Here is a 17,817-nt window from a genome sequence, read left to right as displayed (position 1 = left end):
TCAGGATGAAGTTTGCATTTGTGAATACTGAATTTTCTTAAAGCAGGCAGCTTTGAAGTGCATGCCTCACTGGACATCAGGGACCCTGGTGAATTCCTGGTGCTGAATTCTGAGCCATTGAGGTGGCATTTGGAAATCTTCTCCCTTTAGGCACTACCCTACCACCGTGGGTGTGCAAAACACCTGGGTTCAGACACTTCTTGTCTGATGCCCTCTCTCGGGTTAGAAACTAGGCTCCAAACTCTCTGCTAAGCTCAGAATTAGGCGCTTAGCCCCACTCAGCGTATTTCTTCTATAATAAGGATTCCTTCTAATAATTTCCTTTTAGAAGCAAATTATTTTGTGAAGAAAACCACCAGATAGCTTATGTGAAAAAGAAAAGCAAAAATAAAAAAATTCTGTACCCTGGAAACTCAAGATTTGGTACAAAGATCCTGAATGATTTCAGCATTTTCCCTGGAAGAATGCTTTAAGATAGACCTCTGCTTTTGTTTTTCGGGTGACCACAACCAACTTATGCTTAAAGTGAATTCTTAAAATCGGGGTTCGTTGGGGGATTTCTATTTCTTTGCTGTCTGCAATGAATTATCATTTCAACTGTGTGCCGTTTTTCATAAAAGCATTTTGCATTGTACTGAAAAGATTACATTCTTTTGGCTTTGGAAAAATATTTCCTGTTGGGTTCAAACCATTAAAGCCTGTTAGCATTTCACATCTGGAAGCTCCTGCCCGAGTCTGCCTTCCATCAGCAGCTCGGAGGCCAGGCTGGTCTCCGGCGCGTGCAGAAGACGCCCCAGACTTGTTTACTTCCCGAGGGCCCCTCTGCAAGGCCCAGATGTGCCCTTGTGGTTGGCGGGTGGGCGGGGGCGGGGCTTCCTTCCTCCCTGCAATGGAGGCGGGGTCTCGTGTGTGTGTGTGTGTGTGTGTGTGTGTGTGTGTGTGTGTGTGTGTGTGCGCGCGCGTGTGTCCCCGTCCGTCCTGGGTTGGGGAAGGGGTCTCCCTTGCCAGCCAGCATTGGATGCCCCCTCCCCTCTCCTGCCCTAAGCATTTCCCTTTTTATTTTTTTCACTCCCACCCAGTTTTCCAGAAAGCTAACCCAAACATTTTCCGTGTAAGGAGGAGTCTGCCCGAACTTTTCTGATGGGGCAGTTTCCCCAGAGAGATGAGAAGGAATTAAAACCCCAGAGGCTGGAGCAGCCTCCTCCTGTCCCCGGCCAGCTTGGGGGGCCCTTTCCCTGGGGTGCAGGGGTCTGGCCCAGCTTAAAGGTTTTAAAAGGGAACCTTTAAGAGATCTTTGGAAATTCCTTTTCGTGGAGGGTTAATTTATCCCCAGAGCCAGGCCCGATGCAGCCCCCATGCTCACGCTATCGGGCTGATAGCGGGCAGACCCCCAGGGACCCGCGCCTGGGCTGCAAGGCAGGAGAGCCCTGAGGGGCCAGGGTGCCCTGGGAATACTGTCCGTCAGGTTCTTTGAGGGGCTCTCACAGCTCCAGCAGCGTACCCGGCCAGGGAAGTGATTTCATGGTGTACAGGGAGCAAAATACATTCACTGCATTTCTCCTGACCACACTCGGCCAGAGCCAATGCCAGGCAAGCTGTGGCAGCCTTTGGGGGAGCCAGGCAGAGGCCCCTAGGCCCAGTGGTCTTGGGTGAGGTACCCCACCCTGTGCCCCTCCGCAAAACGTGGACGATTATGCTGTCCTCCCAGTGTCCTGTCAGCAGAGGTCTCAGCTTGTGTGTGTGTGTGTGTGTATTGGTTGGGGGGGGTGTCATTGATAAGGCTTGTCAGTCAAACCTCAACCTCACTGGAGTGGACTGAAGGCTTGACTCTGACAAACATCTCTCCCAAGACACAGGGCCAGCGCCAGAGAGTAAAAGTCCAGGTGGGATTTTTACTTGCTCTGTGAGACTGCATTCCTGGGGGCGTCTGGAGAAAGGTAGCTATTGAAGTTGCTTTCATGGGAGAATCATGCAGCATGAGTCAGGTGCCCTAGGGCTGAAGCAGCCCACTTCCCAGTATGTTTTTCTTAATTTATTTGAACGTGCACTGAATCTTTTTTCATACCTGTGGGAAGCCACTAGACCAACTGGATGAATAGCAGTTTGAACAGAGAGCTCAGCTAAACAACCACCCACATTTCCGAAGTGCTCAGGATGAGAAAGGCATAGGGAGAGGCCTTTGTTGGCGAGGGGTGTTGGGGCCAGGAGAGGAGAGAACAAGCGCTCAGTGTGCCTGGAGGGAGTCTTCACGTTGCTGGTGGGGTGAGGCTGCCTCACCTGCTGACCCATGTGAAAGGCCGAGTTCAGGTGTGTAAGGCCCTGCAGCACAGGGGAAGTGGCCAAGGTACATCAATTCCCATCCTGAGCCAAGCTGGATTCTAACACGGGACTCAATAACCCACAGAGCCCTTGCCTTTTGGGGCTCCAGGAAGGCCCCTGGGTGTGCTAGAGTTTGAGATGGGCCTTGAAGATGGCAAGGCAGAAGGAGCTGGGGAGTAGGGGTGCTGCAGAGGAAGGGGGCATGTGATTGTAAAGGGCCTTCGAGGCTTGGTAGAGGAGACCGTCTGGATGGGGTCACTAACATCATCTGAGTGTTTTACACATTCTGAAATCAGACAGACCTTCATGCCCTGGTGTTGCCACTGACTAGCCAAATGGTTTCCTCTTTAGGCCTCAGTTTTCTCATCTGTAAATTGGAGTTAGGCTGGACTCAGTGAAATAAGAGGTGTGTAGCACTCAGCAACCTGCTGGCACCTGGGGCCAGGGTATAGCTACAATATTTTTATTGGTGGCAGATAGAGGAAGGATGGGTGGAAAGGGGTGAGGCCAGAGGTTATTGTGAGATGCTGAGGGCTTGAACTGAGAGCATCAGGACGATTGGAGATAGGTGATGCAGGCTGAGGGTTTGGTGGCAGGTTTGAAGTGGTTCCTGAGCAAGGAACCATCTGGCTTGGCTTGGATCCATCGGCTTTGAGCTGTATTCCTGGAGGGCCCAGTAAGGAGTAGGGAGGGCGTAGAGGTTCAGCTTGAGGGCTGTGTCTGATCAGTTGCTGGGGGCTTCCTGGCCCATCACAGTGAGAAGGAGCCTGGGCTTCCTTGAATGTGTGTGTATAGAGAGAAAACACATATGCGCACACACACCACAAGTGTGTGCCTTGAACAGCAGAATATCCCTGCTACCTAGAGGCACAACCTTGTTTAGAAAGAGACCCCCAAGTTCATCATTGACTGTTCATTGTCACTGAATGGACTGTTAATTTTTCATGTCTTTATTTGAAACATTTTAATCAGTGCATTTATAGTTGTAATTTTTTGGTGTGCACTTCACACTCAAATAAATACTTAAAAAAATTGAATAGTGGGAGAGTATTTACTCATCTCTTTGCCACTGTGTGTGTGCTGGTGATGTTTTCACCATGAAAAGTCAGGGGCAGGGGGAGGGGCTCATGCAGGACTGAGGCCTAGTCCACCCCTGCTCTTGACATCCTCTGTTTTCTATGAGCACTGCCCCCAATCAACAGCAGTAAAATTCATCATAGGCAAGCTTGGTGAACTGGAGACGTGAAACTTTTTGCTGCTAAGAGCAGTCTCTCTTCTCTGAAAAGTGTCTGCAGAAGGAATGGAGATTCTGAGAGAAAGTAGGAAGCTGATATTTCAGTGGGTGTTTATGCACAGGCTTATCTTCCTTGAGGAGGCAGAGGAGGAGGAGGAGGAGGGGGGAGGGGGAGGAGGAGGAGGAAGGGGAGGAGGGGAGGAGGGGGAGGGCGATGGGGAGGAGGAGGGGGATGGGGAGGGGGAGGAGGAAGAGGAGGAGGAGGAGGAGGAGGAGGGGAGTAGGGGGGATGGGATGGGGAGGAGGAGGAGAGGAGAGGAGGAGGAGGGGGAGGGGGAGGGGGAGGAGAGGAAGAAGAAGAAGACAGCTGCTTTGGCACCCTTCCCACCATAGGAGGCCCAGAAATGCATCAGAGGAGGGGACCATGGAAGGGCAGAAGCTACAGAGCCCCCTCCCACTCAGGGATGTGCCAGCCAGAGATGAGCCAGCATCTCCTGGGAAAACCAACTGCCATTTCCAAGCTGAATTGTATGCTCTCAATTTGTATGATTATTCGAGGATATAATTTTCCTCTAAAAGTACTGTGATAAGAAAGAGATGCTGAGTAGAGCTGGGAGATAACTTGCAAATTAATCTGTGCAATAGTCTATCTGTGAATGGCCATGTCGGTTTACACATGTAGTTTTATAGTTCATACTAACTAGTACGTTTAAACTCTCTTACAATAAAGCAGTCCAATTAAAGGAGAAGAATTGACAAATCTTAACTTCGTGGCAAATGTAAGCTGGCAAACTAAAAACTCAGGCTGGATTTTGTCAAAGTTAGCAAGGTTCTAAGCAGCTGGGGTCAGCTCTCAGGGTACCTGTTTGTACATGTGGCTGTGGTGGAGGACACTACTAGAAAATACTTGGGAAACCATTTGATAGTTAGGGGGTATGAAAGGAAGTTTCTGCAGTGGTCTAAGAGGGTTCGCATTGAACCTCATGTCTCCTTGGGGTTGGTGCCAACCCCACCATCAGGAATGTCTTCTATTTTCTTTTGGTTCCTGCTGCTACACTGCTCTTTTCTTTTTCACTTAAAAAAAAAACAGGTGAACAGAATATTTTTTTTTTTTGGCGGTACGCGGGCCTCTCACTGCTGTGGCCTCTCCCACTGCGGAGCACAGGCTCCGGACGCGCAGGCTCAGCGGCCATGGCTCACGGGCCCAGCTGCTCCATGGCATGTGGGATCTTCCCGGGCCGAGGCACGAACCCGTGTCCCCTGCATCGCCAGGCGGACTCTCAACCACTGCACCACCAGGGAAGCCCGGTGAACAGAATTTTTAAAGCAAGTTTCAATTGGCTGCTTTTTTCTTTTCATATTCAAGAAATAAGTGACTTTTATTTCAATGATAGAGGAAAGCTCATGTCATTTCTTGCCTTCTTTTTCCCCTAGCAGGCATTTACCCAGTGGATATTTTGGAAGATGACCCTGCTGGGCATCGGGAAGCGGCTCTGGCTTACCGTGCCACTCTTGGGGAAGGAGCATGGCCCTCACCAGAGGTTTTCTCTCTTCCCACTGGGGAGCAGGTATGTGTGGTCTTCCTCATTGGTGGAGAGTTCTGTAAAATCTAAATTATTAAAAAGGAGAATGTTAGTGAAAGAGCATTACAGATTAAAAAAAAAAATCCTTCTGGGGTAAATACTAGAATAATTCCACTTTGAGAAGCAAAAGGAATCCTGGATTGGGATTCTGAGGTCTTGAGGATAAGTCCAGTTCTATAAAGCAGTCAGCCAAATAGCCTGCTGTGAATCCCATGCCTACCATTTAATAGCTGTGTGACCTTGAGCAAGTGTCTTTACCTCTCTGCTCTTGCTATTCTCATCTCAGAAGTTGGGACAATAACAGCGCTTACTTCATACTGTTGTTATGAGGACTAATTGAGATGCTGTGTGTATTGCCTGACTGGCCTCAGTTTTCCCATTTGTAAATGAGGGGATTGACTGACCTTTAGTCTCTAAGGTTTGACTTAGTCCTAAAAGTTTCTGACTTGGAATGAAGTTGTATCAATTATGATTTTTAGCAATGATAAGATTGAATTTTGAATATGGGCTGGAAGAAGACAGAAATGAAAACTGTTTGTTAGGACAGTGGGATTGTGGGTGAAATTTAATAATTGTGTTATTTTTAAGGCCTTCCCCCCTCCCCTGAAGTAAATAAAAAGAATATGTGAATCTTGGGCTGTACCTAAATTGGTTACCTGTTTTTCAGATTTGAGGCTGATCCGTTGAAAGAGGCAAGATTTTCTTGTTTTATATGAATAAGATTCACTCATAACAGAAATCATTGCTCTCTGGCAGGCAAAGTTGGTTGAGGAAGACAGGGTTTTATTTTGCTGTATTGAAGTTGTTCCAGAGTTAATTAAAACAATGGCTTGTACAGTTTATATAGTGTGGCTTCCTTGAGATTTTGGAGATGCTAGTTTGTAATTAACTCCTGGAAGAATCCAGCTCCCATGGGTGATTCCTTATTGTTGATCTGCCGAGGGAGGTGGCTGTACTCACACGCTTTCAGCGCCCCCTAGTGACAGCTAAACCAGCAAGCAAGCAAGCTCTCAGTCAAGACTAGGGGCTTACTCTTGGGGAACTGCGGGGCTGGTGGGCTGCAGGGTTGTTGGATGGAGTCGGGGAGGGGGGGAATGCTAGGTAATCTGAGAAGTGTGGCGAAATACAAGAGTTAGCGCTGAAGTACTTTAGGGTGCAGTTTCAGTCATCTATCTGATTTTATTTCACATTTATTTATGGATTACATCGCTTAACAACAACAAAACCCCCCAATATGTAGTATGCTCACAGAGTGAATAATTTTAGTGTTATTAGCAAAAACATAATAAAATAAGACAGTTACTAAAATTAGGTTGTTTTAATGTGATAGAAATGCTGAAATGTCTTTCTACCTATTTGCTTCTCCCCTTTCTAAAAAAAGAGTCCTGAAAATAATCATTTGGTTTCCTACCAATTTAGCAATTAATTAAGAAATGGTAGCAGTTTCCTACCATTTAGCAGGTTTTGAAATAGTCTGATTTGCGATGATGATAGACCTCCTCATTGCTTTTAGCAAATTTAACTTTTCTTTTTGAAACCAGAGACATTTTTTTAAACAAACAAACAAAAAAGACAAGGATGTACCACACCACATCACTCTGGTTCTCCTCAAAGTCTTTTCTTTTCATAATTAACTCTGTTTTCAGTCTTGAAATTGTCTTATCATATTTAAAATATAATACTACTTACTGATTTTTCTTGGTTATAGAACAGTATATGCTCAGTGTATACTATTTGGGAACTATAGCCAAGGACAGAGAAAATAAAATCACCCATGTTCATTGCTGTGAACATTTTGATGTGTTTCCATTGGATTTTATTTCTGGGCATGCTTTTTTAACATTCAGATCACACTCAGAGTACAATATTGTCTATAATAAGCATCTTTCTATGTTAATCCAATGCTTTGTACATATTGTTTTTAATGGCCTTGTAACGGCCATCTGATGGGTGAATTGTGCTTCATATAGCCACCACGGGGAGCCAGCTGGGGGACTCTTCGTTAAGGTGACTTGAAGACTGGGAGCCACCAAGATGTTTATGGGTCTCAGGATTTGTTAAGAAACAATTCTCTGAAACCAAGGAGGCCTGCTGTAAACTTTTACAAGCAGCCCGCCTGCCTCACTCAGCCGACACGTCCTTTTCTCATTTTCTTACACTCTCCTCGGTTTTCAAAACAGACTTTGGAGTGGAGCGTGTTGTCCTTTTGCTTTGGGAGCTGAGGCCAGTGGGTTCGATGGCCGGGAACAGAACTTGGCAAGTGGGTGCTTGAGAGAAGGCTCTGGGGCAGCCCAGCATCAGGGACCCTGCATGTGCTGCTTGATATTCCTTGTGGTCATGAGCAAACGGGTGCTGGGCACTGAGGATCTTCCCCCCGGGGCTGCCTCAGAGCCAGAGCTGAGACTGCAGGGCCCAGAGAGGGTGTGGGTTTCTTGAGGCTGCTTGCAGGGATCCGAGCCAGGGCAGCAGGCAGCCTGAGTGGCGTTGCGGGTGGACGCAGGCTTGTCTAGGCTGTTTGCATAGAGTGGCTGCAGGGGGACAGTTGAGGTCGGCTTGGCAGGTGCAGCCTGAGGTTGGGATGTGGCCTTCTGCTTTGGCAGGTGGAGGCCCGACAGGGATTCGGGTGGGGAAGGCTGCTGGGGCAGGAAGTGAATGGAAGGAGAGACCGCAAGGGGGTGAGCTGAGGAAATGTTCAGTCTTTACTTGGATAGACAGACAGGTGAACAAGGGGAAGAGCAGGTTTGCTGGGTGGGAGATAGAGGAAGGGCCGTTGTCAGATTGCCCTCGTGTTTAGCTCAGAGTGGGTAAGGTTTCCATTTTCATGTTGCCCCCATCCTGTCAATTTTTTAAAAAAATTATTTATTTTTATTTACTTTATTTTTGGCTGTGTTGGGTCTCCATTGTGGTGCTCGGGCTTCTCATCGTGGTGGGTTCTCTTGTTGCGGAGCACGGGCTCTAGGCACGTGGGCTTTAGTAGTTGTGGCTCGTGGGCTCTAGAGCGCAGACTCAGTAATTGTGGCGCACGGGCTTAGTTGCTCTGCGGCACGTGAGATCTTCCTGGACCAGGGCTTGAACCCGTGTTCCCTGCATTGGCAGGCAGATTCTTAACCACTGTGCCACCAGGGAAGCCCCGTCCTGTCAAATTAACTTCTGTGCAACAGTGTTCTTTCAGTGAATATTGTGCTAATTTAATTGTTAAGCAATTTCTTGTGCCCTTACTGTGGTGACAGAACAAAATGGTGCTTTTACTATTTTTTCAGGTTAAACTTGAAGCTTCGTCTGTTTGCTTTTGCACTGTGCACTGTGATGAACCTCAACATAAAATCTTGGTCTTGGTTAATCCCCAGGACACAAAGACAGGTTGGTAGTTATTCATTAATTTAATAAACAAGGATTCTGATTTGTTTACAACAAATGGAATCGAACACCTCAGAAATGATGGTTGTACTCTTCGGCTGGACTTAGAAGGACATCAAGGCAGAACTGGTTTATTTTCAGCTTTTAGAGATCTGGTAAGGCATTATGATTTCTGTTTATTGACACACATTGATTTTTGTATTGAAGACACCAGACACCTTCTTGCCCATAGTGGCAGTATTCAAAGCTGCTTTTAAGGGTAGCATTTACTGTTCTTATTAATAACATTGTGTGCACAGGGTGGAGCCCTTTTGTTGGAGTGTCACCGCAGCCCTGCAAAGCACAGGGACCATTCTTATCCCTGCCAGACAGATGAGGAAATGAGGCCTCTGATGGTCAGCTGGTGTAGGGTAGGGGATTTTTGCAAGGTGATTATCCGGTGGGGTTTTGTTTCTGGTGGTGAAACTTATGTAATCTGTAACTCATTTATTCTCCCTCTGCATTATCGAGAGCCTGTTTTTGACCAATTTCATCTTCTTGGAGTGAGTGCTCTGAGCACACGTGGATGGCTGTGCTCAGTTGCATATAGGGCAGGGGTCTGGGGCTGTTGGCAGTGAGCAGTGTGAGGTTGGAGAGGGTTCCAGGCTATCAGTCCACCTGGAGCCCAGGCCACCAGTGAGCTGGAAGCAAACTCCTCGTCTCTGACCTCAAGGGAGTCCCAATTCAAATTCAATCCTATTTAGAAATTTACTCCTTTAGTATACTTTAATGTGTTTTAAAGATTTCCTACAATTCCCATATATTGCTTTCCTAATAAGAAATTAAAAAAACAAACCCTTAGTGAGTTAGCCCTCTTTCAGTGTTGTGGTGTCTGGTGAAAGTTTGGGGTTATGGGTCTTTACAATTTGCAAAGGGGCCTCTTTCAGCTCTCCAGCTCCCCTGGAGATGGACTTTTGCCTTAAACACCGCATGTCCATCTGGGGTTTGTAGTCAGAGGATGCCCTGTTCGATGGGTGTCACAAAGCCCAAGGTGACCTCCTTGACTGGGGAACGTTATTCACCACGTAGATGGTTGTTAACGCTTCTCTTGTTACTAATCCTGAGACACGAGTGTGCTTAGCTAGCTGTCTGGGAGTTTTGGGCATGTTGGCGAAGCCTCCTCCTTGCTCCAGGGCTGGGGGTGGCTGAGCTGTGTGTGAGAGCTTTCTGGTCAAGGTTCAGGACATCTCCTACTCCTGTCAGGTCAAGCCCTGGTTGAACAAAGGGATTATGATAACCCCAGGCCTTTGACATTGCCTTGAATTTGTGACTCCAGCTGGCACCAGGTTAGTGAAAGTAACAGGATGTGCACTCCTTGGGAAACAGATTGTCAAAAAACTCTGAAAATATCATTTGCCAGTTTTTTTTTTGTTTGTTTGTTTTTTTTTTTTTTTGCGGTATGCGGGCCTCTCACTGCTGTGGCCTCTCCCGTTGCGGAGCACAGGCTCCGGACGCGCAGGCTCAGCGGCCATGGCTCACGGGCCCAGCCGCTCTGCGGCATGTGGGATCTTCCCGGACCGGGGCACGAACCCGTGTCCCCTGCATCGGCAGGCGGACTCTCAACCACTGCGCCACCGGGGAAGCCCCTCATTTGCCAGTTTTAAGAAAATGTCCAAATATCAGCAGCCCTCCCTCTGCCTTTTTTTGGCATTTAACACTATTCTGGTTATAGGTCTTTAACTGCAATTTGCAAAATGCAAATATATGACTGACTCATAAAAATCTGTTTCCTATTTCTATTGTACTTAATTTTTTGATCGTTTTCAAGAATGTATTATAATAAATATTCATAAGCTCCAAGAAATCTCACTCTGGACCTTTCTTTATATTTCATAGAACTTTAAATAAAGTTTCCAAACGTTTTCCTGCTGCTGGGGCTCTATGATGGTTGCTGCAATTTTGCGTGATTTCCAAAAAGCACTCAGGTGTTATCCACACCTCATGCTCTTTAGTCTGGTATTTTGAAGCAGGCACGATATGTAAATGCACCTCTTGTGTCTTGAAACACGTGGACTCCGAAGCAGCCGATGGTACCATAGAGCCTCTTCACAGCTTTGACACATGTGCCACTTCAGTTATGTGCTTAGCTGTGACCATCAAGAAGGCTGTCCCTGGTTACTTTATAATTTTCCAATTATATTTGTGAAGGCCTTGTGTTTGTGTGGTTAGATGGAAGCTAAAGGGATCAGAGCTGTTTGATAAGCCCGTGTATGAGTTAATTATTGGTAAGCTGATTGAATCCATCATAGTAACTTCCAATAACCCTGCGAGCAAATGAAAAACATCCTGGAGTTGTGAATTCCCTGGTGGCAAGTAGTTAATATTCCTGGCGGGCTACTGAGTTAAGGCAGACCTCAGAGACGTTGCGCAGGTTCCGGACCACTGCAGTAAAACGAATATGGCAGTAAAGAGAGTCACACGAATTCTTTGGTTTCTCAAATATAGAAAAGTTATATTTACCCTATACTGTAGTCTGTTAAGTGTGCAGTAGCATTATGTCTAAGGAAACAATGTACACACCTTAATTGAAAACACTTTATTGCTAAAAAAGCTGACCATCATCTGAGCCTTCAGCAAGTCATAGTAATCTTTTTGTAGTAGTAACATCAAAAATCACTGATCACAGATCATCATAACACATGTAATAATAACGAAAGAGTTTGAAATATTGCGAGAATGACCAAAATGTGACACAAAGATGTAAAGTGAGCAATTGCTGTTGGGAAAATGACGCTGACATAGGGTTGACACAAACCTTCGATTTGTAAAAAAAATGCAATAAAGTGAAGCACAGTAAAATGAGGTCTGCCTGCAATGCAGCTGTCCAGCTTTCCCCTGTAAGAAACTGGGGATGTGCCTTCCGTGAAGGTGGTTTGTGAAGTACGTGCCCTCGTTCTGTCTGGCTGTTCCCTGCGGGGCTCATGCTTGACTGTTTCTCTAATCAGTGGCTGGTTTCTGTCACCGAGGGGACACAGCCGAAGGCACACAGCCGAAGGCACACAGCCGAAGGCTGCCAAGAACCCTCCCTTCCTTAGTTGTTTTGTACCTCCCCACGGCCCTATCTTGCATTTATTTCCCCTTGTTTTACTATTCCTCTTATTTTTAAATTATTAACTGAACTCAAGTGTTTACAAAGATTAAAAATATAACTCTCCTCATCAAAAAAGTAGTCTTTTCTTACCTCCTATATTAAATCAAAACTGCTTATCCTGGCATTCCAGATTCCCATCAACTGATGGCCTTTTGCTTCTCTCATTTATTCCTGGGACCTGCAGAATAGAATTGATGAACCCGGACTTTGGCATCAGATTCAACAGACTTGGCGAACTGGCTCTGACAACTGACTGAGTGACCCGGATAAGTGATTTGGCCTCTCCAAGTCTCAGTTTGGTCATTTGCAAAATGGGGGCATCTTAGCTACTTCACAAGGTTGTGAGGATGAAATGATTTGTGGCAGAAAATCTGATGCTTTGGACCATCTAGGGCAGAGAGTAGGCGTGAAATTAGAAGTATTCTTCCATCGTGGTGCACTTTTGCATGTTCTTCTCTGTCTTTGAGTGCTGTGTTATAGAAGCACAGGGTTTTAGAATGGGAGGCCTTCTTGTCAACTGCTGGCCAAACTTTGGCAACTGAATTACCTCCCTGATGGATTCTGCTTGCAAACATCACGGAGAAGAAGGTAACACCACACTAGGGCAATCTAATCTGTTTTTGAACTACTCTAATGGTAAGACCATTGTTCTTTCTACTAATCCAAAACTGCCTCGTTGGTTAATGTCATGCAGTCCATCCAAAAGCAGCCAGAGATCAAGGATGTGCTGGGGAGGATGTACCTCTACACCACCTGGCTAAAAAGAAACAGGTGGCAGTTGTCATCCTTGGAAGCGCAGTGAGCCTGGACATTGCAGTGGGCTGCTGGAAAGCAGATGGAACCTGGGGCTGCCTTAATGGAAGCATAATGTTCCAGCTCAATTACAGCCCCATTCTCTTTGGTTGCTGCTCAGGATGCAGCTGAAACAAACTGGTGCTTATCCGTGGAGAGCAACTGGGGGGGTTGAGAGGGCTTGAAACCATTTGAACAAGGCTCGAGGAAACTAGGGCTATTTAGCTTTAGAGAAGGGAGACAAGGTTCCAGAAGCTCACAGTTGAAAGGGTGTTTAGATCATTAGGTCCAGTGCTTTCCAAGATGATTTTAGGTGGTACAGCTGAATTTCAGAAGGAGAAAAAGGATGATCTTTTGAATTTTATTTCAATTTTAAATATATCAAGGAAAGAGATTCTGTTTCCTACTAATATGGCTTTAATGCTTAGCTAACACTTGTTAATCTCCTTTTTAAAAAAAAAAGAAAATAGGTCTCCCAGCTGAGCACCCTTAGCTAGACTTTAAAGATTTATCATAGTAAGATTTATTTTTATAATCATAGCAAATGATGCCTCTTTTATGGTAGGGCTAAGAAGGTAGTATAGAGATATATCAGAATCATGAAGGTGTTGTCTGGGGCACCGGCTTGTAGTCTGGGAGAGCCTGGCCTGTTCCGGGACAGCTCTATTAGAACGTTCTTCTTAAAGAGCCCAAACTGATATGCTCGTGTGTCTCCTCATTGGCCTAGTGCCCCTACGGGGGCCATCCAGGTAGGTGGGCATGGCTGCTCCACAGGGCAGATCTTCCTAGGCCTGAGGCCAGCTGCCATGTTTCCTGAGTCTTCTTTTAAGATCACTCACACGTTTCTCATTCTTTAGCTGTTCCTCCTTTGTTGTGGGCTCCAGAGCCCATCACATCCTGGATCCTTCTTTCAGATCTGGCTTCTCTTGGAACATGGTGTGCAGATACCACGTCATGGATGGTCTGGTGGAAAGAAGCTGGGTTTTGGAGTCAAGTAGACCTGAGTTCAAATCTTCTGCCCTTTATGAGTGGGTGGCCTGGGTTAAGTTATTTAGCACCTCTGAGCTTCAGTTTTCTGTCTTCCTACTCAGGTGTGGCCCGTGGCCTAGCAGCGAGATGGCACCGCACAGGGAAGCTTGTTAGAAATGCAGGCACTTGTGCCCCACCCAGACCCGCTGAGTCAGAATCTGTCCTTTAACAAGATCTCCAGAAGCCATCTGAGAAATGCGCTCTAGAGAACCGTGAGAGGAGAGTGGTGGCTGGTGAGAGCATTCCTCACTTTTCTTGGACATTCAGTTTCCACAAAGTTAGCCTCAGTTTACCTTGGCATTTCCTTAGAACCAGCCCAAGGCTGACTCACCTCTAGCTGACGGCTCATTACCATGCATGCCCGGCCCCTGGGCTTTTATCACAAACTTGTTAACAAGACATTGCTCTGTCCTCCAATGTTTTGAACCCACAGGAAGGACTACTATTATTCTCATTATATATATAGATATATATAAACAAACAGTTTTATGGAGCTGTAATTCACATATCATACAATTACCCATTTAAAGCATACAATTCAGTGATTTTTAGTATATTCACAGAGTTGTGCGTCTGTCACCACACTTAATTTTCATTACCCCTAAAAGGAACCAACCCCACTTCCCTATCCTCCTTAGCCTTAGGCAATCTCTTCCATTTCTATAGATTTGCCTGTTCTGGACATTTCCTATGAATGGAATCGTGGAGTGTGTGGACTTGTGTGTCTGGCTTCCTTCATTGCATAATGCCTTCAGGAATCATCCATTCTGAAGCATGTTTCAGTACCTCATTTATTTTTATGGCTGAATACTATTCCATTGTATGGATTTGCCACATTTTGTTTATCGATTTACCAATTGATGGATGTTTGGGTCGTTTCCATCTTTTGGCTATTATGAGTAATGCTGCTGTGAAAATTCTTGTACAGGTTTTTGTGTAGATATATATGCATGTATCTTTTTAAGTCAGTGTTTTTGTTTTCTTCAGATAAATACCCAGAAGTGGGATTGCTGAATCATGGGGTAGTTCTATTTAAAAAAATTTAAGGGACTTCCATACTGTTTTTCATAATGGTTGCACCAACTTACATTTCCACCAATAGTGCATAAAGGTTCCCTTTTCTCTACATCCTCACCAACACTTGCTATCTCTTGTCTTTTTGATAATAACCATTCTAACAGATGTGAAGTGATATTTCTTTGTGGTTTTGGTTTCCATTTCCCTGATGATTAGTGATGTTGAACACTTTTTTATGTAGCTGTTGGCCATCCGTATGTCTTTGGAAAATATCTTTTCAGATTAAATGTATTCTGAGATTCAGTTTCCAATGTGTGGAAGTGTGTGGTTTCCCATAGCACCAAGTAGTTCTCTAGCACCAGCTGGTTGTCCTTCCATTTACCTCAATTCTGACACTACCTGGAGATACCATCAGATTCTATAGGTTAGGGGTTTAGTCCTACCAGACTCCCTTGCCCCCCACTTCAGACACCAGCCTCAAGCCCACGCTTTACCTGTACTTCTGACCAACTGGCTATAAATCAGAGGTTCCCATGACTCTGTGCCCCCTTCAGGCTCACCACTCTCTCAGTACCTCCACATGTTCACTAGCCCAGAAGTTCTCTGAACCCAGTCCTTTTGGATTTTTATGGAGGCTTCATTACAAAGGCATGATTGATGAAATCACTGACCATTGGCAGCTGATGCAACCTCCAGGCTCTCGCCCCTCCCCGGAGGCCAGGCAGATGGGACTGAAAATTCCAACCCTCTAATCACGTGGTTGGTTCTTCTGGCAACCAGCCCCCATCCTTAGGTGGGTCCAAACATCACCTCAGTAACATAACAAGAGACACCTTCCCTGCTCTCATCACTTAAGAAATTCCAAGGGTTTTAGGAGTACTACACCAGAAATGGGAAGAAGACCAAATATATATATTTCTTAATGTAAATCACAGCATCACACAGATCCTCTGCCTATTTTTTAACCACATTGTTTTTTTGCTGTTGAGTTGTATGAGTTTTTATATGTTTTGGACCTTTTATCAAATATATGATTTGCAAACATTTTCTCCTATTCAGTAGGTTACCTTTTCATTTTGGTGACAGTTTCCTTTGCTGTATAGAAGTTTTTTAGTTTGATGTAGTTCCACTTGTTTTTTTTTGCTTTTGTTGCCTTTGCTTTTGGTGTCAAGTCCAAAAAATCATCGCCAAGACCAATGTCAGGGGGTCCTTGTGGTTTTGATTTGCATATCCCTGGTGACTAATGATGTTGAACATCCTTTCAAGTATCTGTTGGTCATTTTAATATCTTCTTTGGAGAACTATCTATTGAGATCCTTTACCCATTTTTGCATTGGGTTATTTATCTTCTTGAGTTGTAAGAATTCTTTATATATTCTAGATACTATCCCTTATCAGATTTATAAAAATTTTCTCCTATGTTGTGGGTTATCTTTTTACTTTCTTGATGGTGTCCTTAGAAACACAAAAGTTTAAAATTTTTATCATGTCCTGTTTATCTGTTTTTTGTTGTTGTTTTGTTGCTTGTGCTTTTGTTGTTAAATCTAAGAAAACTTTGCCTGTTTTGAAGAGTAAGTCCTTTCATCCAGTTATATTAACTCTTCCTACTGGCTGTGTAGTTAATATCATTTGAAGTTCTGAAGGTGTGCATTCTTTATTTTTAATACAAGTATTTAAAAATGCTTATTAAAAAATTCATGCAATTATTATACCACAAAACACACACCTAACCCATTATTTAGCATACATTTCTGGAGATTTCAAGAGACTTTATGAAATACATGCCTGCAGTTAAGAATGGAGGGAAGGCTTCCCTGGTGGCTCAGTGGTTGAGAGTCCGCCTGCCGATGCAGGGGACACAGGTTCGTGCCCCGGTCCAGGAAGATCCCACGTGCCACGGAGCGGCTGAGCCCGTGAGTCATGGCCGCTGAGGCTGCATGTCCGGAGCCTGTGCTGCACAACGGGAGAGGCCACAGCAGTGAGAGGCCTGCGTACCGCAAAAAAAAAAAAAAAAAAAAGAATGGAGGGAAATCTGGCTGCTGAAATTAAGATGACTTATGTTTAATTATTCTCCTAACACTTGCCTAGAACACTCGTCAGAAAAGGGAGTGAGGCCAATTTGTCTCTTCTGGTCTTGGTGAATTCATGCTGATTTTAAGTCCAGTCTTTCTTTTCTAGGGTACTTACAGATCATCTTTCATAATTCACTCTAGACCACCATTAGGAAGGGATGTTCAGGGAACCAGGCATTAGTTCCAAGACCTGCACCTTCCCCACACACACCAGGATGGCACTGGCTCATGTGTCTTTCTGGCCCCTTCCGGCATCTCATGCTCTCAGCGACTAAAGGTTACAACTTCAGGATCACATTCGCAGGACTTCTGGCCCCTGGGATGTACATTCACTGAGGCTTATGCCTCTCTAAAAGGAGCTAATGCACTCCTTTGCTTTTCAACTGTTTCCAGCTGCTTGCTCCTAATTTGGAGGCCCTTTGCCTTCTCTGTGGCCAGTAGAGCCTCTGGCTAAGTTGTATTTCTTCCTCGGGCTCTCCCCTCCGAGTCCCGCCAGCCTACCCAGGCAGCTGTCCTGTTTCCTTGAACGTCTTCCCAGCCTGCCTGAACTTCCTCAGTGCCTGGCTTTTCCTACTTTGGTCTTACAGGATGGTGCTGGGCCTGGGGACCTTGGCTGTGGGGAGGGCTCTTCCACCCTTTGCACTCGTCCTTTTAACATCTGACCCTTTCTGATGGAAGCCCTCTTGGCAAGCTCCTAGGCCACGTGGATACTTTTACTAGATGATCTCTTCCTGCTTTCCTTGTCAGGAAACTTGTCAGGTTTTTTTCAGCTCTCCTTATGACAATATCTGTTTGATTTTTTTTTTCTTCCATAAAACGTAGTGGTTGATGATCAGAGGACAGAGCAACGAGTGTCCAGAGGCTGATTAAAAAATGTCTATTTAGCGCTTCCCTGGTGGCGCAGTGGTTGAGAGTCCGTCTGCCGATGCGGGGGACACGGGTTCGTGCCCCGGTCCGGGAAGATCCCACATGCCGCGGAGCGGCTGGGCCCGTGAACCATGGCCGTTGAGCCTGCGCGTCCGGAGCCTGTGCTCCGCAACGGGAGAGGCCACAACAGTGAGAGGCCCGCGTACCGCAAAAAAAAAAAAAAAAAAGTCTATTTATAATTGAGTCAAATGAAAGAGACCTAATGCCACAGTGCTATGGAAGCTTCCAGAATAAGGGGACTCTTGGGTATTGCTGGGTGTAGGAGGAGCACGAGTTCTTGGCAGGGAAGTGCCTGTCTGGCTAGCATATGGGGTAGGAGGCCTGAGAAGTTCTCCACTGCCCGCTCACCGGGACCTC

At 45.7% G+C, this 17,817-nt stretch overlaps 1 protein-coding gene across 4 annotated transcripts in view; it reads left to right on the top strand.

The window, feature by feature from the left end:
• FAM169B (Protein) overlaps positions 1-17,817 on the top strand; it is an 84,116-nt gene that overhangs the window by 15,523 nt on the left and 50,776 nt on the right. For 3 of the 4 annotated variants that reach the window (XR_003428014.1, XM_027083181.1, XM_027083180.1), the window contains exons 2-3: positions 4,988-5,121; positions 8,397-8,496. Coding sequence is in view for 3 of the 4 variants with exons in the window: in XM_027083181.1 (XP_026938982.1) it covers positions 4,988-5,121; positions 8,397-8,496 (234 nt within the window). In the remaining variant the exon portion in view is untranslated. The remainder of the gene's footprint in view (positions 1-4,987; positions 5,122-8,396; positions 8,497-17,817) is intronic. The other variant, XM_027083182.1, reaches the window with a different exon arrangement.

The sequence above is a fragment of the Aethalodelphis obliquidens genome, unplaced genomic scaffold (assembly GCF_003676395.1).
Source record: "Aethalodelphis obliquidens isolate GAN/ISIS:26980383/991018 unplaced genomic scaffold, ASM367639v1 scaffold49, whole genome shotgun sequence".
Taxonomy (NCBI): Eukaryota; Metazoa; Chordata; class Mammalia; order Artiodactyla; family Delphinidae; genus Aethalodelphis; species Aethalodelphis obliquidens.
Note: the sequence above shows the minus strand (reverse complement) of the source record. Positions and strands in the feature narration are given on the sequence as shown.